This window comes from Acomys russatus, chromosome 26, assembly GCF_903995435.1.
Source record: "Acomys russatus chromosome 26, mAcoRus1.1, whole genome shotgun sequence".
NCBI lineage: Eukaryota > Metazoa > Chordata > Mammalia > Rodentia > Muridae > Acomys > Acomys russatus.
Genome location: NC_067162.1, coordinates 6,531,085 through 6,553,700, shown reverse-complemented (window position 1 = coordinate 6,553,700; position 22,616 = coordinate 6,531,085). Strand labels below are relative to the sequence as shown.

General features: G+C 41.0%; 1 protein-coding gene across 2 annotated transcripts in view; it reads right to left on the bottom strand.

Annotated features, from left to right (window-relative positions):
• Anapc10 (anaphase promoting complex subunit 10) overlaps window positions 1-22,593 on the bottom strand; it is a 46,921-nt gene extending 24,328 nt beyond the window's left edge. Inside the window, exons 1-4 of one of the 2 annotated variants that reach the window (XM_051168895.1) lie at window positions 22,547-22,593; window positions 21,747-21,873; window positions 16,582-16,672; window positions 7,214-7,334 (exon numbers count right to left, since the gene is read on the bottom strand). In XM_051168895.1, coding sequence (XP_051024852.1) covers window positions 7,214-7,334; window positions 16,582-16,672; window positions 21,747-21,861 — 327 coding nt within the window. In that variant the 5' untranslated portion in view covers window positions 21,862-21,873; window positions 22,547-22,593. Of the gene's footprint in view, window positions 1-7,213; window positions 7,335-16,581; window positions 16,673-21,746; window positions 21,874-22,408; window positions 22,481-22,546 lie in introns of those variants that run through there. The other variant, XM_051168896.1, reaches the window with a different exon arrangement.
• Between the last annotated feature and the right edge of the window lie 23 nt (window positions 22,594-22,616).

Here is a 22,616-nt window from a genome sequence, read left to right as displayed (position 1 = left end):
GGAATAGCATTAATCCTGAAGGAAGGTAACACAGAGGAAACGACACAGCAGAAAAGAAGTTAAAACAAAGACTCTGAAGTGAAAATCCTTACTTCTGTCTATGCAATTTCACTCATAAAATCTTATCAACACCTTATAAAATTGTCTTCAACACCACGTCACAAAATTTTTAAAATAGAACTAGTGGCATATATTTAAATAAAATGTTTTAGAAAAAAAAAGTTTTCAATTTTGCCTAAGCCAGGTTTATATCAATAGAAAGTCCATTTTTTTTTTTAGAAAGTCCATTTTTAAACCCCTCCTCAGTTATATAGGTTAAAACACACACTGTAGATCTGTGGAGATCCTTCTATAGAGTCCTCTGTGAGACAACAAAAGTCTAGCTCTGCTCTGTAACTAAAATGAAGGGACCACGATGGAAAAGAGCGTTGTAAGATACATAAGGCAGCCTTTGTCCTTCCCACCTTCAGTTCTTAAGTGACTAAGCTCACGTCCTAAGAATCTAGAACACAAATATGTAAACTGTTTTAAGTAAGCACACCCATAATTTCTAGAAAAAAGAAATAAACCCCACTTAACACTTCAATGTAAACTAGAGCCTCTCAAAGACAAGAATCCACGGAAAAATATAAAAAGATTTATTTAAATTTTCCATTCAGTTAAATCAGTCCCATCACTTATGAAAGGACGGCTCCAAAACTCTCATAGAAGTTCAGGGTTTTAATTACTTCTTAGTATCTAAATTCAAGGAAATCTCTCTTCTTAAATATAAGTCATGTAGTGAAGAAATGTGTTAAAAAATTATCTACTTCATCTCTCCTTAAAGACACAAAATACTATCTGATACTTCTTGAACATATAAAAGACAAAAGTAAATATAATAAATTACCATAAAAGATATAGAAATGAAAATATCATTAGCTATAAAGGTACTAATTAAAAGAACATTCAAAATTTGTGACGCATTAGGGAGAATGAAAAAAATCGTATATTCATTAAGTTATTCTGGAAAACAGTTTAGGTTGTCACCTAGCAATACTTAGGATTACTAGTCTCATGAGGCCATGTCATCACCATACACAAAAATATGCAAGAGAAAACTTAAAAAACTACCTGTAAGACATTCTTTTCTACAGAGTTAATGTTTTAGTATTTAAATAACAAAAGCAAAGACTGGATAGTAAGTATACCTCAAGGTTTCTCCTTAACTGCTCAACCCTTACTTTGTACTATCAAACTTACACGAGAATACAAGACATCTTCATAAATACAGAAATTTTTTATAAGGATGTACATTTCCCAAAATGTATCTAAGAGTTTCTTAATGTGAATATATTCTAGAAAAAACTACAACTAAGGCTACAAGTGCAGCACCAGTTGAAGCATTCAGCTGACACTGGAAATAGAGCTAGAAAGTAAAAGTCAACAGTGACATCTAGTGGGCTTTGGAGCACATACGCCAGACCAAAGTGTTTCTAGCGCTTCGCGGCTTTTAGCTTCTCAGTATGAGCAGTTCATTTAGATAAACATGAACCATGTAACAAGCCATACAATTAAATGCTCCAAGTCTTCACAGCACAAGACGCTGATTAAGTGTACTCGCTATAGCATTAAAAGGCTATCTACTCATCAAATGTAACTGATTTAAAATTTTAAATTCAAGATATTTTGAATTAAAAAACTTAGAGCAAATGGAAAAAGCTGATTTACTATTTATTTATTCAAGAACAGGAGGTGCATAATGATGTCAGACAACATTTCAAACAAAAAAAAGCATATTATTTACAATAATTTTTCAAAAACTAAAATTATTGTTTAAGAAAAATCCTTTAGGGGGCTAGAGAGGTGGCTCAGCAGTTAAGAGCACTGGCTGCTCTTCTAGAGGTCCTGAGTTCAATTCCCAGCAACCACATGGTGGCTCACAACCATCTATAGTAATAAGTCTGATGCCTTCTTCTGGTGTACAGGAAACATACAGACAGAGCACTCATATACATAAATAAACAAATCTTTTTTAAAAATCCTTTAAAAGTAAAGTAAGATTGGGGAAAGCAGAACTCTGGTGCCCTTGATTTGATCACTGTCCCTTAGCGGAGAGGCCCTGTGGGCACACAGAGGAAGGGGAAGCAGGCTACCCAGATGAGACCTGATAGGCTGTTGTCAGACAGTGGGGGAGGAGGGCCCCTTCTGTCAGAGGTCCAGGGGAGGGGAACAGGGCGAAGAAGGGAGGGCGAAAACAGGAAAATAAGAGCAAGGGGGTTACAATTGGGATGTAATGTGGATAAATTGTAATAATAATTTTTTTAAATGTATCTAATGGATTAGGCCATGAAGTAAGTTGAGGTAGTTATTTTCTCACATTTGTATAGCAAGTTTTTTTGGTTTGGTTTTGGTTTTTTGTCTGTTGTTGTCATTGTTTGGTTGGCTGGCTTGGTTTGGTTGGTTTGGTTTTTCAAGACAGGGTTTCTCTGTGTAACAGCTCTGGCTGTCCTGGAACTCGCTCTGTAGTCCAGGCTGGCCTCGAACTCACTCACGGAGATCCACCTGCCTTTGCCTCCCAAGTGCTGGGATTAAAGGCGTGAGCCATCACCACCCGGCATATAGCAAATTTTTAAGTGACAAATTTGTATTTGTATATTCTTTAAAAATAAAACTTTAAAATATATTTTTTAAAAAGTAAAGTAACACCACTGTGATGGCATACATCTGCAATCTTAGCATGGTGTGTGTATGTGTGTTAGTTCAAGGTCAGCCTCAGGAACATGGGGTTCCTGTTTCAAAAACAAAAGGGAAGTAACAGTATACAAATACAAGAGGCCACGTAGGTGTCTCAAAAAACAAACAAATCTGACATCAGCAAGATCATAAAATGGGACTCTGCAATACCTGTGAATTAGACCAGCTCCCTATACCGGAACACAAAAATACCTCTGCAAAAGCTAGTAAGGAGTTCTACCTCAACTAGATATGCTGAGGCAGGCTGATATCCATAGGAGGCCTCCCCTTCTCTGAGAACGAAGGGAGGAGAGGGAGGACGGGAGGAGAGGAGGGGAGGGAGGAGGGGAGAGGGAAAGACAGGGATGATAGGAGTAGGGGTAAACTGTGATGGAAATATAAAGTAAATAAATAAATAATAAGTAAATTAATTAACGAAAAACAACAAAAAAAGGAAAGAAGAAAGGAAGGAAAAAAGGAAGGAAGGTGAGCTTAGAAAACCTGAATATGGCGATGTATCAAGGACAGTTTTGGATCATTCATGTCACACTTCCCACAATCCCAAGCAGCACAGTGAGAAGAGACGTCCTCTACCTGGACACTTCCTCAGGCCCCAATGTGTAGCACAATCCAGGAAAGGCCAGCCTGGGGCAAGACGCCACAGCTCCTGACTATGCAGCACCCATGGATGCTTTGCTCATCAAGCTTGTGCTGTGTAAGGACAGAATCCAGGATTCGGATCCGCCTGGCATCCTCTGGCTCTGGACTTAGTCCCTAGGCTAGACCAGCCCTGACATCCCTGAGCTCTGTCCCAACAAGCTGGATCCCAGGAACCAAGGCGCCAGTCCTGCCCCAGCTTTATATCATCTTTCCCAACGTTCTATCCCTTAGCACAGCGCCTGCTATCCCTGCTCTCAAGCAAAGGCTGTGGGGTGTCACCCACAGACAAGCACCACAAGCCAGAATCAAGACCTGTCCTAGGCACACTCCAATGTTGGTCTGGCAACCATAATGCCATGCCACAAACACCACATCTAGGAGCTGGCTTTTTGTTTGTTTTGTTTTTTAGACTAGCACTTTAAACCAAAGGACACAAACAAACCTTGCAGAGTTAGCCTGCAAGCCTGCACCCACAAACCAATCCTATGAAGAATCCTGTAGATTCAGGTCCTAGTGACCCTAGGGACTAGACTTAGTCAAGCACACCCAAGATCCAAGTCTACCCCAAATAATCCTGATACCAGTCCAACATCCAAAGACTGACGTTCCATAATCCTTGCTATAAATCCAGGTTTTAGGCATATTCCTCTGACTTAGGATTCAGGTCTAACTCAGTGCCCTAGCATTGAGAAAACTCCCATGGCCTTTGGCTCTAAGTCTATTCCAATGGGCCTCGGCAACAAGTCCTTCCCAGTGTCAGGTAGGCTCCAATGGGCCCAGGCATCAGGTCCATCCTAATACATGGTAGGTTCCAAGATCTACCCCATCAAATTAAGAAGTCCTTACATACTCAGGATCAAGAGCTTTGTCAGCTTCCGTAGACACAGACTTCTGGCTGTCCTTCATAAAAACAAGCTCTGCTTCTGCTAAGACACCAGACTTACACACGAGCTCATCTACTGGCAGCAGGCCAGCCTACAGAGGACTCCAATGGCAAAAGAGCCATGGACCACATCAGTTGTCCTTCCCAGAATCTCCAGGTAGGCTGGCTGATGGTGGGCTGGCTGATGGTGGGCTGGCTGATGGTGGGCTTTCCCAGACAGTCTTCCAAGACTAGCACAATTTCCTCCTTCAAGTACATAGCCAATAAGATCAAGCCATAAGAATCAAGAACAACGCATGAAATACTACCCAACCAAAGAACAAAATAAAGCACCACTGACTGCCACTGAGGAAATGGAGTGCCCTAAACTGCCTGAAATTCAAACTGAACGCTTTACGAAAACTCAAGAACCTTTATAAGAAAACAGAGTAATTTTTTAAAGTACAAAAAATAACCAAAATAAAAAATTAAAGAAGTAGAAGGGGGTTTTAATGAAATAAATTCTATAGCCAAAAAAAATACAATGAATAAAAATTTTAATGGATAAAAGCAGAAATAATCTAAAGAATCCATGAAGTTATACCACAAAAAGAAAACCATGAGCCAGACATGGTGGTGCATGCCTTTAATCCCAGCACTTGGGAGGCAGAGGCAGAAGGATCGCTGTGAGTTCAAGGCCAGCCTGGTCTACAAAGTGAATCCAGAACAGGCAATACTGTTACACAGACAAACCCTGTCTCGAAAAACCTAAAAAACAAAAAAGGAAAACTATGAAAAGTCCTGAAGAAACCTTTGCAAATTTTATGACAACATTAAAAAAAAAAAAAAGAAGCTTACAGGAGCTAAAGTGAAAAGACAAATGAAAAGCTTATTTAAAGAACTAACAAAAGGTCAGAGACGGCTCAGCAGGTGACAGTGCTTGTCCTTCCAGAGGACCAGGGTTTAAATCCAGTGGTTCATAACCCCGGTAACTCGACTTCCAGGAACCTAACACCCTCTTCTGGCTTCCAAAGGCTTCCCTGCACATGTGTGCATAAACTAACAACAACAGAGACACATAACATATAAAGAAATAACTCACACGAAAAGCACATCAATTGACAATTCTTAATATATAAGAGCAAAATTCCTTTCCAAATCTGGGGAAAAGACAGATATCCAGGAACAAAAGGTTAAATATCCCTAACGAGACTTAATCCAAATAAGGTGACACCAACACTTTGCTGGGATGGGCTTTTCAGTGATGGACCCGCTTTTGAGTCATATGGTTCTGAAGTAACCCCCAAAACTCAGTGATTCACTAAGCTAGACATGGATGAAATTGTTTCTTCACTGTATCCTCAGTGTCCTGGCTAGTTTTATGTCAACTTGACACAACTTGACACTAGAACTGGCACTGAGACAATGTGTCCAAAAGCCCAGGTTACAGGCGGGCCTGAAGGACATTTTCTTAGACTAGTGATCAACAGGGAGGGCTCAGCCCACTGTGGGTGGTTCCACGCCTGGGGTAGAGGTCCTGCGCTCTATAAGGAGGCAGGCTGAGCAAGCATGCAGAGCAAGCAGTCAGTAGCACCCTCCATGGGGTTAGCTCCTGCCTTGAGGTTTCAGCCCTGCACTGAGTTCCTACCCTATGCTCTTAATGACGAATTGTCATACTAAACTACAAGCACAATAAACCCTTTACGTCCCAAGATGCTTTTGGTCATAGTGCGTCATGATAGCAATATTAACCCTAACAAAAACACCAACCTGGTATGAACGGTTATTTGTGTCTCTTGTTTTCTCCCCCAAAACATAACAATTCTATATTAAAAGGCATACACTTATTGGCACCAAAACAAAACATGAGACTGTGAAGTAAATTTATGCAATCAAGGTAAGTTGTTATTAATTTACAATAAGCAGCCCTTACAACCATAAGGTCTTTGATATAAACCTTGTGGTAATCACAAAGCTCTATGCAAAAGATAAAGCTAAAGACCACTGGGAAAGTTAGCTAGGCACAAGATGGTGCAGAGGACCTAATGTGATTAGAAGGCAATGAAAAAATGGCAGCAGCAAATCCGAGCCTATTGATCAGCACTGTGAACGCAGAGGATTAAATCCTTCAATCAAACACGGACGCAGAGTAAAGGCCCAACTGAGTACATGTGCCTACAGGACACTGACATCATATTTAAGGACCTATACAGATTCAAGAGGGAAGGGACTGAAAAAGACATCCCATGAAAGTAGACACTAAGAGAAAAGTTCCACACTTCAAAGGAGTGGAGGCCACACAAACATATGCATTTGTTAAACCTCACCAAGTAATATACTTAATGTTTGTATAAAACTGTGTTTCCCTTAGAATGAACATTAAGTAAATACTGATACCTCTTACTAATAATGCACCATGCTCATATATTTAAAATAAATAAATATGTTACTGTAAACAATGGAATCTATCTCCACCTGGAGATCTGACCTTGTCTCTCTTTTGTAACTACATTGTCCATGAGCTTTCATGTGTCCATTCTTTTTGTTTGTTTGTTTGTTTCTATTAATGGACTAAGAACCCCAAAAGGAGACCCTGATTTCCCAAGTATCTCATGGTGGCACCAGCAGGATTTGCCAAGATTTCTGGTAACACTTGTTTGCCTCTGAATTCTTTAATCAGAAAACATGTTTCTGAACCCTAGGTGGCATCAGGGAACTGTAACTTACTTTGATGAATTAAAAATGATTTCAATAAAGCAAATATTGTGGAACATTAAAGCATCCCAAAGGTGAAGGGATGCTGTTCAGTTCTTTTAGCCTTTCTTATACCTGAAAATTCTATAATAAAGCATTAGAAAAAAGATGGCAATTCAAAAGAATATAAATATTATATGCATCTATTATCTATAGAATGAGTTAAAGAAACACACATTAAAAACAAAAAAAACAAAACAAAAAAAAACCTAAAAGACATACCCGAATTTCTTGAAGGTTGTGAAAATTATTTCCTACTCTTACTGAGATTTTGCTTGGAGTGTAGCTTTCATCAGATTTATAGTCTGCATAAATACATAACGTCTTCACTGTTGTTTTTCTTCTAAAAAAAAAAAAAAAAGATAAAATAAAAACATGTGCTTTATCATATAAAAAGATCATCGCCAAAGCATCTTCTCTTCTGATATTAAATCACAAAATAAAGCTGGGTGCTGGTGATATACACTTTTAATCCCAGCAGCAGGAAGAGATCTGTGAGCTCAAGGCCAGCCTGGTCTATACAGCAAGTTCCAGGACAGCCAGGGCTACACAGAGAAACCCTGTCTGGAAAATAATTCACAAGACAAGTATTTAAATCAACAATTTCCTTTCCTTTCCTTTCATTTCAACTTGCAGGTTAGACCATGTAAAACTGTAAGTACAAACAGAGCATGTTACGCACACCTCACTGAGAATATGGCCAAGGACTAAACGTATACAAAGAAGCAAGTACGCCAAATTAGGTACTTTCACATGCAAACAATCATGTCCATCCTTTTTATTTAGACATTACGTGAGGGAAGTGCTCTAACAAGCCTGGATTTCTTTACTAATTAATTACTTAATTTCTTATATTAATATTTAAAAATACCTAGCTAAATGAAAAACTGAACAATAAATGCCTTATAAATAAAAAGCATACCCTGCCACTTAATGTACCAAATATATCCTTTGAGTATGTGATGGTTAGAATAAAAAAGGCCCCACAGGCTCATGTATTTGAATGATTAGTAACCAGGAAGTGGCACTTCTTAAGAGGAATTAGAATGTGTGGCCTTGTTGGAGGAAGTTTGTCACTGAAAGTGGGCTTTGAGGTTTCAAAAGTCCAAATCAGGTCCAACGTCTCTCTCTCCCTGCTGCCTGTAGATCCAGATGTAGAACGCTCAGCTCCTTCTCCAGCCGTCTGCCTGTGTGCCACCATGCTCCCCGCCATGGTGCCGATGGAGTAAGTGAACCCCAACTAAATGTTCTCTTTTATGAGAGTTGCCTTAGTCACGGTGCCTCTTCACAGCAATAGAGCTCTGACCAGGACAAGGGATAACAGGACATATACGGTAGGGAAGAAAGGAGGCAGGAGGAACATTAGAGCTACAAAGGTAGCGATGAGGGTTAAGATGAAAGGAAGAGCCCGGCGTGGCGGCGTGTGCCTTTAATCCCAGCACTCGGGAGGCAAAGGCAGGAGGATCACTGTGAGTTCGAGGCCAGCCTGGTCTACAAAATGAGCCCAGAACAGCAAGACTACACAGAGAAACCTTGTCTGGAAAACCAAAAAAAAAAAAAAAAAAAAAAAAAAGATGGTAGGAAGAGGGTTAACCAAAACAAAGAGTTATGAAAAGGCCATATGGAAATCTACTATGCCATAAGCTAATTTTAAAAATATAATTAAGGAGATGGAGAGATGGCTCAGCAGTTAAGAACACTGCTGCTTTTCTGGAGGACCAGGGTTCAATTCCCATCGCCCACATGGCACAAGAGGTACACACACATACTGACATGCAAGCAAACATACACATAAAATAAAAATAAAGCATATATATATATAATTATATAACATTTAATATTATTTTATTAGATTAATATTTTATTTAACAAGTACTATAGTTAATTGTTAATGCTATATTTTATCATATTATATTAATATGTTGATAACATTAATATATAATTTAAAAGTAAAAAATTTTAGAACTGAAGAACTGGAGTCAAGCGAGCGGCAGCCAAGATGGCAGCAGCTCCAATGGAGACAAATCTGATGGCAGCAGTTCGGAGGTCGCCCAAGAAGGAACACCCTGGCTTGACCTGTAAGCAGTACCAGGCCCTGGTGAAACACTTTGAAGTGGACCGCAACCCTAGAGAGAAGACGATGAAGGAGCTGGCTGACAGGTTGAAACTGATGAAAAAGAAAGTTAAGGCTTGGTTCCACTATCGAAGGGGCTTGATGAAGTTCAGCCAGTTTTGCGAGGACAACGAACCGAAGATGATGAGGGAGTTTCCTTAAGCGAATAGACACACTAGATTAACCCTCTTGCTCTAACAATTCAGAAAGATGGAGCTAACCCAGCAGCCCTCCCAAAAGGAGGAGCGCCGGCTCCCTGAAGCTTTAGATGCCTTGGAGAGGCTCAAGCTCTCTTCTGGCTACCAAAGCAGGATTCCTGACTCCCTAGTGTTGGCTCATGCTTTTGTTAAACGCTTTTCAACTTGCTTGGTGGGGGGGGGGGCGGGGGTGGAGGGTGGCTGTTGAGTTTTTATGCCTGTTGATGGGAGATTAATAATAAAGGCTGCCACTCATAGAAACTTTAAAAAAAAAAAAAGGGGGGGGGGGAAAGATTTTAAAAAGAGGTAACTAAACGGGTACCCAGCACTCCCGGAAGTCCTAATTCCCAGAGCCTGGGGTGGGCTACCACGGCAGTTGTTAGTGAAGGCCACAGAGCCACAATAACAATATATGTTGCTGCCATCACTCTTGGCTGCCCACCAGAACTAGACAGGACCCTGTTGTTAAAGATACAGCATATTCTAGTTGGCCAACATAGAGAATTCAAGCTGGAACCAAGCTGGAAGGTTCCCGCCTGGCTATCTTTCAGAGCCAGAAGATGCTAGGCAGGGTGCTGGGAGAGAAAAGTATTAAACAGTATACTAAATGCATTGGACAGCAGCCCTGGCTGTCCCGGAACTTGCTCTGTAGACCAGACTGGCCTCAAGCTCATGGAGATCCACCTGCCTCTGCCTCCTGAGTGCTGGGATTAAAGGCGAGCACCACCACCATGCAGTGTTTTCAATTTTTAACCGAGATTTAAAGATAAATTCAACAAAAATTGAAAAGCATCTGCATTTTAAAATAATCATGCAGTTATATTGCCACAATAGGTGAAAAGGCAGATTATAAAACAATATTACAAAAGGATCACACTTGGGAATGATTGTTTAAGCACATTAACCTACGTTCTTGCCAAGAAAAGGGCACAGATAAACTGTGCAAAAGTTGCAAATCTGACTACGCTGGGTGGGTAAAACTATAGAAGATCTTAATTTTTTTCCTTATAATTTCTGTTATTTTCTGAATAATTTTTTTCAGGATGAACATGTGTCATTTGGCCATCAGAGGAAAAAATAGATAATTTTTAAAACTGACCCTCCAAAAACATCTAGAAGTCTACTAAAAAGGGCTTTCAAGTGTACACTGGTACTGCTAAGTAACACAGAGTTCCTTGAGCAAAAATACCCTGTGTCAAAGGCCAGAGTACAATAGTGGAGTCTGTAGCTCTTCTCTGGAGAAACAAACTTACATACCTGAACTATTATACATCGGAAAAGGGGCAACAATAAAGATTCCTCTTCAGAAAACACATAAAACCCTAATTATTCCGAAGTGCTGACAGGATAGGTACCAGCGAGGCCAGAGCTACCAAACTGACTTCTCAGCAACACATCAAGGGGGAAGCAAAGGATGCAGGGAAATTTTGGAAGGCTACTAAAGACCTTTTTCATGAGCCATAAGCAAGAAGTAAAGCTCTTCCCGCTATGATGGAAAGAGCAGAGACGGCAGAAACTAAACAGAAGCAGCAAAAGAGGACATAAATGCTCAGTCTTTTCACAGACTAGTGTGACTCCCAAGTTATGAAATTCAGGATAACTTCAAGGCCAAACCCTACAGGACAACCAGGGTGAGTTTAGAAACAACCAATGAAAATAAAAACAGTAACATACAGCAAGAGGATACTTCCTGCCTGACCAGAACTAATGCTTCATGTATATTCTCTCTTTGTCCTTCAACAGCTCACTGCTTTCCTGGCTAGAGCGCTAACACCAGGGTAAATGACCTAAGTAAAAAAGTTAATACGTGCTCTCATTCTACATAGAAAATCATGTCATTTCTCAAGTAAGATGAAATGTAAAAACCAAGTCACAGTGGAAGATGCTGGAATTACTCAAATCTTCACTCTATCCGTGGTCACTACACTGAATCCCTACTGCATGCAAGGCACCTCACAAAGTTCAGATGTGTGTTCGTCTGCCTTCCTTTAGTTAATCACAACAGCCTTGCTTTAATTAACTGTGCTTAGTTTACTTAACAGCCACTGGCCGAGGCCAGTTCACAGCTATGAGTAGACACTTGTAGGTACTTGCATTTGCGCTATACCATGGTTCTTTTCTTGAGGTCTATGCATCCCCAGAAATGACAGGTATAATTTATGCTACGGTTAGATGAGATTTGCGGAAGAAACCACTACTGCACCAAAAGTTTAAAACTGCTACTCTACAAGGTACAGCAAAAAAAAATTTTAAACTACTAAATTTTGTCTCAAACTAATTAACAAAGCAATAATACTGCATAAAAATCATGTTGTTTCTCAAATAATGATGCACATGGAAAGATAGACTGAGTCATCGTGGAAGATTCTAGAATTATTCAAACCATCACTCTAATTATGGTCGTTGCACTGAGTGAACACCTACTGCATGCGGTAAAACTCTGAGGAAACACTGATGAGGGAGAGGGGAGAAATCCTTCCCTGTTTCTGGCTGACGTAAGTCATAACCCTGACTTCCCTGGTCCTCTGACCTATTAAACACTTTCTCCTGACAAACAGCTTGGGGCAAGAAGCTAGCATTTCCTTTGTTCCTTCACACCACAAATGTCATCAAAAGCAAGCAAATCTGGTTTAGCCACAAATGGATGAGTAAGCCTTTAATTCTAGGGTTCAATATTACCAAATACGCTTACCTGGAGATTTAATGGAGTTAGTACACTTTTCATTAGCTTCTCAGCTTTAACAAGTGATATTTGGTCCCACACCTCCTGACTCTTGAATAATTTTTCGTCTGGTTAAGAATGTACGACATGCTAGGCAGTAGTGGCTCATGCCTTAAGTCTCAGCCCTGGGAGGCAGAGGCAGGTGAATCGCTGTGGGTTCAAGGCCAGTCTGGCCTACAGAATGAGTTCCAGGACAGCCAAGGCTACACAGAGAAACCATGTCTCAAAAAACAAAACAAAAAAAAGCTGCCTACTCTTATGACCTTTATCCCTTCTTCAAAATATGTAACTGAAAGATCCATGCTACCCCAAAGGTAGGCATGACTACACTGTAGACAGTAAAATCCAAAAATAAAAGTAATCTTTAATCTTGCATTATAAGGCAGCAATATTTAAAAGGAGATCTGGCCCTTTTATCCCCCCTCTCCCATTCCTTCCTGCTGTCAGAGATACGGTAACTCAGGGGGGACTCCATAGGTATCATGAATTGACCCTAAAACTAAAATCTAAGAGAAAAGAATGAGAAAGAGAAAGAGGCAAGTGGTCTAGATTCACAAATACAGAGAGGAACCATACCACTCCTTAGCTTTCTCTTTCATGAAAACAGAAGAAATAAACGTCAATCTCATTGGAAACACTTGTCAAAGCCTGTGTACTAGAACTAGTTAACATACATTATTATGTCCTCTGCACAGATGAGAAAAGTTGGGTTGACACCAAACTAAGCAAGAAGTCATTATTTATAAATCTACTAAAAAAAAAAAAAAAAAACAGTAAAAATTTAATCTAGGTCTATAATTACACTATATTAAAGTAAATAATTTCTAATGTACAATACTCAAAACACAAATAACTGTAAAATTCTGATTAATTTCACTCTTAACACACTATTACTAGCACTAAATAACACAGAGCCCACACACTTGTCTAAAACAAAAGCAAACAATTTATATTTACTCTTTGCTCCTAGGGCAATAGTTAAAATGCCCTTTTGTGAGTTTGTTTCCGATAATTATTCATTGAATGCTAAAATAAACATTCCACTAAAAATGGGACAGTTGAAAATTTAATATAAAATTTCAGCAGATACAGAATTAAAAGAAATACTCATTTACATATTTTATGATTGCTTTTGCATTGAAATAAAAAGAATTGAGTATCTGCAACTATCTGCAAGAAGTACAGTAAGTGTTTTATGATTTTTTTTTCAGCACACAATATAAAATGTAACTTACAAAACAAATGCTAGTGTTACAATACAATTAAATTTGAGTGTTCAATGGGTGTGGCGGCACACTCTTGTAATCCCAGCACTCAGGACACAGAGACAGGTGGATTTCTGTGAGTTCAAGGCCAGCCTGGTCTACAAAGTGAATCCAGACAGCCATGACTACACAGAGAAACCCTGTCTTGAAAAAAAAAACAAAACAAATTTGGATGTTCAATATTGAACTTTTAGGGCATTGTGCTTGTACTCTTAGACCAGCAATTTATCAAGGTTTATAGGATGGACTGTCAAAAGCACAGCCTCTGAAATCAGAGAATTTATATGCAAATTGTAATTCTACAACTTACTAATATTATGTGACCCCTGGCTCATTTATCTAAGTCTCTAATAACCTGTAAAGGTTAAATGAAATAAATAATGTAGCAGCTAATTTTCTCATTGTTGTGACCAAATGCCTGACAAGAAGCAAAGGATGGATTCTGACTCATGTTTTGAAGGTCCAGTCAGTCCCCCACAGAAGAGCACGAATGCCAGTGCAAACAGCACATGCCTATGGCGCCAGGAACATGAGGCTGCTGTGTGGAACCAGAAGCAAAGACCAGGAAGTCCTGTCACTCCTTTGATTTTCTCCTTTTTCTCTTTGACTCAGTTTAGGTTCCAAGGCCATGGGAAGATGCCAACAGCATGCAGGATGACTCTTGCCTCTTCAAGTAAGCTCTTTTGGAAAGCCGTCCCAGACACTCCCAGGCATGTCTTCCCGTGAACTGTCTTAGGAAGGGTTAATACCGCTGTGATGAAGCAACACTCCTGTCATCCCAGCACTCAGGACACAGAGGCCGGTGGACCTGTGAGGAAAGTGCTTATTCTCTCACAATTCCATACAACAGTTTATCACCAAAAGCAGTGAGGGCAGGAACCTGGAGGGAGGGGCTGATGCAGAAGCCATAGGGATGCTGCTTACTGGCTTGCTCCCCATTGCTCCCTAGTCTGCTTTCTTATAGAACTTAGGACCACCAGCCTCGGGATGGCACCACCATCAATCACTAACTCAGAAATACCCTACAGCCAGGTCTTTCTCAGTTGAGGTTCCCTTCTTTTAGATAATTCTAGCTTGTGTCAAGTTGACAAAAAACTATGCACCACTGGAACTCTAAACCCAATCAAGGTAACCATGGAGACCGTTTGGTGGAAGAAATGTCACTATACTGTAACATTCAAAGGGTGGCCCGTGCGTTGCTTCTTGCATTTGCCCACATTTGCGGTGAGAAAGCAGACTAATGTGGAAAAATGAAGTCGGAAGAAAAGAAGGATGCAAGCCCAGGTAAAGCTGCAGACAGAAGTGCAGAGTTTGGCAGTTGTCTGAGTCACCCTTCTATTGCTATGAAGACACCATGGCCAAGGCAACACTTAGAGAAGGTGGCTTTTAATTGCAGGCTTAATTACAGTTTCAGAGTTGGTCCATAATTATCATGGCATCATGGGGCTGCAAGCTTACATCCTGATCTGTAGGCAGGCAGAGAGAAACTGAGGCCTACAGACTGGTCCTGGGGCAGGCTTCTGAAACCTCAAAGCCCACCGCAATGCCCACCTCTTCCAGCAAGTCCATACCTCCTCCAAACACACACCTCCTCATCCTTCCCAAACAGTTCTGCTAACGAAGGACCAAGCATCCAAGCATGAGAGCCTATGGGGCTATTCTCACTCAAACCACCACAGCTAAGAGAGGAGCTTGAACACAGTGAAAGTGGAGGTCAGGACAGGCTCAGATAAAGTAGCTGTAACTGTTAAGAGAATAGCACCACGAAGGAGAAACCTTGGAGCTGGGTGTGGTGCTGCATGCCTTTAACCCAACGCTCAGGAGAATCTCTGTGAGTCAAGGCCACCCTAGTCTATAAAGCAATCCATTTCTCTGCTCTGTTACGCACAGAAACCCTTTCTCAAAAAGCGAAACAACAAAAAAAAGTTAACGGTTACTGTTGGCACACAATGTGGGCAAATTCCTGCCTCTTACTTGCTTTTGTAATTTAACTGAGGGCACTAAATTCAGTCATTTACGCATTGGTATTTGGCTGTTTGGCTACTGTCATGGCAGAACTACATAGCTGAAATGAAGACCAGAGGAACCTCAGGATTCAAACATGTACTATCTACTCAAAAGAAGTTTGCTGATTTGTACCCTACAACAATAGAAGGAAGCACTGACTAGTTTTCATAGTATCAATAAATGCAGAGCATTAGACAAACGTACAGGTGTTTTCCTATCTCAAAAACAGTAACCGGGCCTGGAGAGGTTAAGGGTACTGACTGCTCTTCCAAAGGTCATGAGTTCAATTCCCAGCAACCACATATTGGTTCACAACCATCTATAATGAGATCTGTTTACATAAGAAAGAAAAAAAAAAAAAAACCCCAGTAACCATTTAGTTTTTTCAAGACAGGGTTTTTTTTTTTCTCTGTGTAGCTTTGGCTACTCTGAACTGTCTTTATAGAACAGACTGGCCTCAAACTCAGAGGTTTGCCTGCCTCTGACTCCATGAGTGCTTGGATTACAGGCCTGCATCACCACACCTGGCAAATTTTAAATTTTAAAACTAAGCTTAAAGATTCAATGCTAAGGGTTTCTTGCTTTTTTTGCTTTTTCAAAAGTTAAGTGCAAATATAAGAAGTTACATAAGTGTCATAAGAAATTTATAAGCATTATACTGGGTCATAAAATACATTTTTCTGACTGTATCTCCTAAAATCAAGTCATATTATTTTAGGACTACTTATGTAAAATAGCATTAAAAATGTTTAAAGACTATAAAAAGACGACTTGGACCTGAGTTCAGATCCCTAGAGCACATATAAAAGGCCAGGCCTGCAGGAGGATGGCAGTAAGTAGCCACGGGGACGAGACAGGAGGACAGGCACACTGAAGCTCAGTGGCCAGTCAGCTTAAGCCAAAATGATGACCTTCAGGTTCACTGAGAGATCCTGCTCATAACAATAAAGACACAAAGCAACTGAGGAAAGACATCCAACATCAACCATGGGCCTATCCATGTACATGTAACTATGTGCATGCGCACCCCTACACACACACACACACACACACACACACACACACACACACACACACGGAAAACAGAAATGCATAAAGGGTAGGGCACAAGACACTGAAGCTGTTTGAAATCTGGATGGCCAAAAAATAATCTCTAAGATTTAATGGAGTCTAAAAGCAATTAAGTATATTTCATTTTCATTTCTGTTTCCTTAAATTACATATAAATAAAATAGATTTCCTTGTCTACTTACAAGCTACACCATATAAGAAAGTGGAAGCATTACCTGAACTGGATGTTCACTAAGTGGGGCTGGGAGCCGTCAGACTGCCAGTAAGTCTCTAGGTTGTCATCTCGCAACTGATCCACTCCAAACCCTGCAAACAGGGAAAACAGCAATACATTTCCATGAAAGTTAAAACATAAAATCACCATATATATTTGTCCACAAATCTTGATACAGAAGACAGTTAGAATATGAAAGCTAGAATTCTATTCTCAAAACTTTTTTAACTCAAGACTAAATTGACATTTGTTTCTGAGACATTATTTGTGAAAGTATAATGGAAAAACAAGCAAGCATGCTCTTTTGAGAACTGACTGTCCTCTAGGACACGGCGCTGGATCAGCAGCCCTCACGCTGATAACCTCTCACGAGCAGAGTGTCTCAATAACTCCCACGCTGATGTGTCGTCACCACATCTTTTCTAAGGCTTCCAACGCCATTATTATATCTGAGTTGTCTAAGTCAAAACAAGAGTTAAAACAATGGCAGATCCATTTTAACAGCTTTCACAGGTATTATATACTCAAATAAAAATATTACTCGGGGCTGGAGAGATGGCTCAGTGGTTAAGAGCACTTTCTGTTCTTCCAAAGGTCCTGAGTTCAATTCCCAGCAACCACATGGTGGCTCACAGCCATCTACAATGAGATCTGGTGCCCTCTTCTGGCACGCAGGCACATATGCGGGCAGAATACATATAAATTTTTTTAAAAAGAATATTGCTCATAGAAGAAAATGTCCATATGTTTAGCAGTCTTCAGTGGTTGTTTTTTAAGATTTTATTTGTGTGTGTGTGTATGTGTGCGCGCGCGAGCACGTCCCGTGCATGAGAGTGGGTACAGAGACCAGAGGGGGGCACTGGATCCCCTGGAGCAGGAGTTGGAGGTGCTGTGAGGGGCACAGTGCGGAAGCTGGGAACTGAGCTCAGATCATGTGGAAGAGCAGCAAGTCCTGCACAGCTGAGCTCGCTCCAACACTGGTCCCTCCAGCGTGGCCCACACCAGCAGCATCAGCAGGGCTACCCTATCAGCAGTTCTGAGAGCTTGTGCTTGACGACTCTTTTGGGTGACTCTGGTGCACGCTAAGATGTCACAGCTACTTGTCTAAGTTCAAACATCTTATTCTTGACACTGCTCATCTTTTGGACTCAACGATGCTTTGTTGTGAGGTGGCTGTCCTGACCTCTGCTTGCTTGATGCCCAGAAGACAACCACCCCCTCCGTCCAGCGGTTATAACAATCAAAACTCTCTGCAGACAATGCTAAAGACTGGGGCTAGGATATAGGCAACAAAATCATCCATAAGCAAAAACTGCTGTGGTTATGACTACTGTTTAGCAAATGTTTACTATTTTCTCTTGGCCTTCCATGAGTGGTATATGCTCCTATTTGGGATCAGTCCAGACTGATTTGGGTTCAACACAATGTGAGTGAATGTGACACAAGCTGCAGTCTTAGTGTGTTTACAAGGTCTAAATTGACCCACTAAGCGAGCATGTCTGGATCCATGGAGCAGACACCAATAACTACAAGATATATTTAAAGTGTCTACACCATTATCTTCTTAGGTATCTCTAGAAACACAGTTACCTTCTTTTACACTGGAGAGGGGCTACTATAACTGAGCCATATGCCTTAACTTTGAAGACCTAACAAGTAATACGTGGGGTCAGGTATGGTGGCGCACACCTTTAATTCCAGCACATCAAAGGCAAAGGCAGGAAGACCTCTTTGAGTTTGAGGCCAGCCTGGTCTACAAAGAGAGTTCCAGGCCAGCCAGAGCTACATAGAAAGACCATGTCAGAGAGAGACAGACAGACAAAAGACACACGCACACAGAAAGAATATGGACTTCATAAAAGAATTCATCTATAATTATATCCTACAACTATTTACATTTCAACTAAATAAAACCAATGTGCTTTTCTTCTTGTACTTAAAATCCAAATTCTTTGTGTATGTATGTGATATATGCAAGTGCTACGTGTGCACATATACATGTGTGCATGTGGAAACCAGAAGCCAACGTTAGGTGTCCTCCTCTATCACTCTCCACTTATTCTGTGTGTGTGTGTGTGTGTGTGTGTGTGTGTGTGTGTGTGTGTGTGTGTATTTGTGCTGTGTGTGTCTGTTCATGTGGGTATGTGCACGGGGGGTAGAGGGCAGGGCTGCACACAAGCGTGTGGAAGCCAGAGGTCAACATCTATGGCTCTCTTCATTATCTTCTAAGGCAGTGTCTCTCTCTGACCCTGGAGCTCATCGATTCAGCAAGATTATCTGGCGAGCAAATGCCAGGCATCCTCTTATCTCTATGCTCCAAGGCACAGCACTTCAGGCACCCTGCCACGCCAGCATTTTTACATGGGGCTAGGGATCAAAAAGCCCTGTGGCGAGGAGGTAGATGGGCAGTTATAAGAGCATCCGCTGCAGCTGGGTGTGATGGCGCACCCCTTCAGTCCCGGCACTTGGAAGGCAAGGGCAGGTGGATCTCTGTGAGTTCAAGACCACCCTTGTCTCCAGAGAAATTCCAGGGCTACAAAGAGAAACCCACCCAAAACAGAAGAGGCATCAGATACCTAGAAGAAGCAGAACAAATGGTATGAGTGCACTTTGGGAGGCTATGGAAATGCTTTACAGATTATTATAATATGTTTACATGACTATACATTAAGAACTGTACATGTAAAAAAGGTTTTATTATATAGAAATTATACCCCAATAAAGTGTGAGTTGAAAAAAAGAGAATCAGGAGGAGAAACAACACTTGATTGGAAAAAAATCTATGAGATTCTAACTATATAAATAAGTTAAAATAAAATAAGTTTATTACAATTTAGGGTTTTTTACGATAAAGAACTTTTTCTCAGTTTTAGTCTTCAGATTGAAAATGCCTATCAAAGTGCTCTCTACAAACTGACAAGTGAGTCCCCACTGCTGAAGAAGAGCACGTACACAACTCACTGAGGATGGAGATGTCAAGCCAGTGCCTACATAGAGCCTTCAGCCCTACATTCCAGCATCACTGCTATAGGAGAGTAATTTGCATGGTCTCAAAAGAGAGATGCAAATCCCAACCCAGCCACAACCCCTCTATGTAGAATGGTGCCCTGCCTGCAAGATTTGCTAGGACAATGATGGCACAAAGCTCGAAGGAGTAACCAACTAATAACTGACCAGACTTAAGGCAGGAACCTTGCCTGACACTGCTTGGACGATCAGGAGAGCCTAGGGGCTGAGGGTAAAACCAGGTTGATCCCACTTTAAAAAACTGTAGTGATAAAGTGACACCCAATGACATTCTGTACACTCATAGATCAGTGCCTTGCTCAGCCATCGTCAGAGAGGCTTCCTGCTGCAGCAGTTGAGGACAAATATAGAGGCCCATAGCCAGACATTATACAGAGAATAAGACTCCTTGGAACACTCATTCCTAAATGGGATGTCTCCATTAAATCCCTCCCCTCAGAGAGCCCCATGGAATTAGAGGTAAAAAGAATATTAAGAGCCAGAAGGGTTCTGGGTGTGGTGGTGCACGCCTGTAATCCCAGCACTCGGGAGGCAGAGGCAGGCGGATCTCTTTGAGTTTGAGGCTAGCCTGGTCTACAAAGCAAGTCCAGGACAGCCAAGGCTACACAGAGAAACCCTGTCTCAAAAAAACAAAAAAAGAAAAAAGAAAAAGAGCCAAAAGGGATGGAAGACACGGAGAAAACACCACCTTCTAAATCAATATGAGCAAAGCTCATGGGAACTTGTAGAGACAAAAGCAGCATGCACAGGCCCTCTGTGTTCATGTTTGGCTTCCAGTTCAGTGTTTTTATGGGATTCCTGAGAATGTGAAAAAGTGGGTCTCTGATTTCTGGGCCCTCTTTCTTCTGGTTTGTTAGGGTTTTTGTTTGGTTGGTTTGGTTTTTTTTTTTTTTAATCTTATCCAACTTCAGTGTGGTAGTTTTGTTTTATCTTATATTTTGTTATTTCTTTTTAAAGGGGTGAGTGAGTAAATGAAAACCTAGCTACTCGGTAAAGTTTAACAACTGACTTGTCACGTGTACATGCTGGGAGAAGGAAAGTGAGTTTTCACCAGTGACACTGGTTATCAACCACTCCAGGACAGGCCTCGTGTTCAGGAGTTCACCAACATATAGTGGACTCCACAGGTTTTGTGTGTGCTTTTATTTGATTACAGTTTGGGGGCAAGGGGTTCTCTTTGGGTGTAGTTTATTTTGTTTTCTTGGTCCGGAGAAGGTTTCGTTCTTGTATTGATGTTTTGCTTGTTGTTTTTAGAAAGAATTTAAGTTGAGTGGGTAGGGAGGAAGAGAGGATCTGACAGGGTGTGAGGGAGGGGAAAATATGTTCAAAATATATTTAAATTTAAAAGCTGTTTTAAATAAGTAAAAGCATTTTTAAAAAGAAGAGTAAACAGGGCAGCAGAGGGGGAGGGAGCAGCTTAGCCTGTGCTGGGGTGGCTGTAAGGACTGGATGACCTAATAAAGCTGGAATGGTCCTTGGTCTAAGGCAGCATCACACCTGCCTTTGTTGCTACTGTGACGCTGTGTTTTCCAGCAGACTTGGCCGCTGTAGCATTTCACACCGTCTGGGTTTTTACAACCTAAAGAGTATTTTGCTTTTCAGTTCCCCTACGTTGTACTCAAAAGTATTTTCCACATTTAAAATCTCAACTTTTGCCATCTCAAAAGTTGGACGCGGACTCCAACAATAAAGAGAAAAATCTTAGATGTTTCCAGGAAGAACAGCAGCTTAAAATGTGAATTACACATCAACTACATAATAGTAGAGGTGGGATAGGATAAGAGAAATGGTATAAATCTAATATATACTAAAAATCTCATTGATAGTAGTAATTTAGTCGGATAAAAATATGAAACAATTGAAAACCCAGTTCATTAGAATTGAAATATCAACACAAAAAGAACACGGACGGTTGTTGTCCAGTGCACACGAAAAGTATAAGCAGGCCAGCCTTTAATCTCCTCACTTGGGAGGCAGAGGCTCTGAGTTCGAGGACAGCCTGGTCTACAGAGCAAATTCTAGGATAGCCAGGGCTACACAGAGAAACCTTGTCTAAAAAACAAAACAAAACAAAACAAAAAACAGAAAGAAAGTTAGTTACAAGTAGTGATTCTCACAGCCTCAGGGATTTTTGCTTACCTGGTTTGCAGGAAGACAGTGACCAAACAGCCTGAGACCCAATTTCCCTTACTGTTGCAGTCCTCTCCAACTGCTTAGGATCAGCACCGGGGGGTGTCTTGTTTGGTGTTGTCATTTTTAAATTATTCTATGGAAAAACAAGCAATATATATTATACCATGACTTGAGTTGTTGTTTTTTTTTTTTTTTTTTTTTTTTTTTTTTTGCAAAATGTTAGAACAAAATTTCAGTGCGCAGCGTCGTGGCACATACCTTTAACCCTTGTGCTCAGGAGGCAGAGGCAGAAGTACAAGGATCTGGGGGTAAAGAACTTCTTGAAGAGTCAAGGATATGTTAAATTGCTTTGGTGACCGTTACGGATAAGCTACATTATTGTAAATTTTAAGCAAGACCGATAGAACTACAGATCCCTATAACCGCCACACAAACAATAATCATTTAAGTAATCACAGAGACATTAATAAATTCCGTTAAAGCCTGAATGCCCTGCCATCAGGGATAAGGGGTTGGAGGATCGATCGGGCGCCCATCTCGACACTGGAACAAACTTCAAAGAACAGCCAAGTGGATAAAACAAAAGCTAGGAGAGGAATGGGTGCCTGGCAGTAAAGAATAAAGCTGGGGACTAGACTTGGGATCCCGCCTGATACCGCTAGTCTTACCAAATCGGCTAAGGCTCCAGCCCAGGCTCACCAGGCCGGAGGAGAGAGCAACCGAGACAGAGAGGGGGACTCTTCTGCGCCCGCTAAAAAGGTTTTTTTTTTTTTTTTAAGTCGAGGAAGAGCGGCGTTCTTACACACCTGGTTGGCCACAGCCCCGGTGCTCGGCGACTGCTGCAGGTTCGCGCCACTCCCACTGCGGCTCAACGAG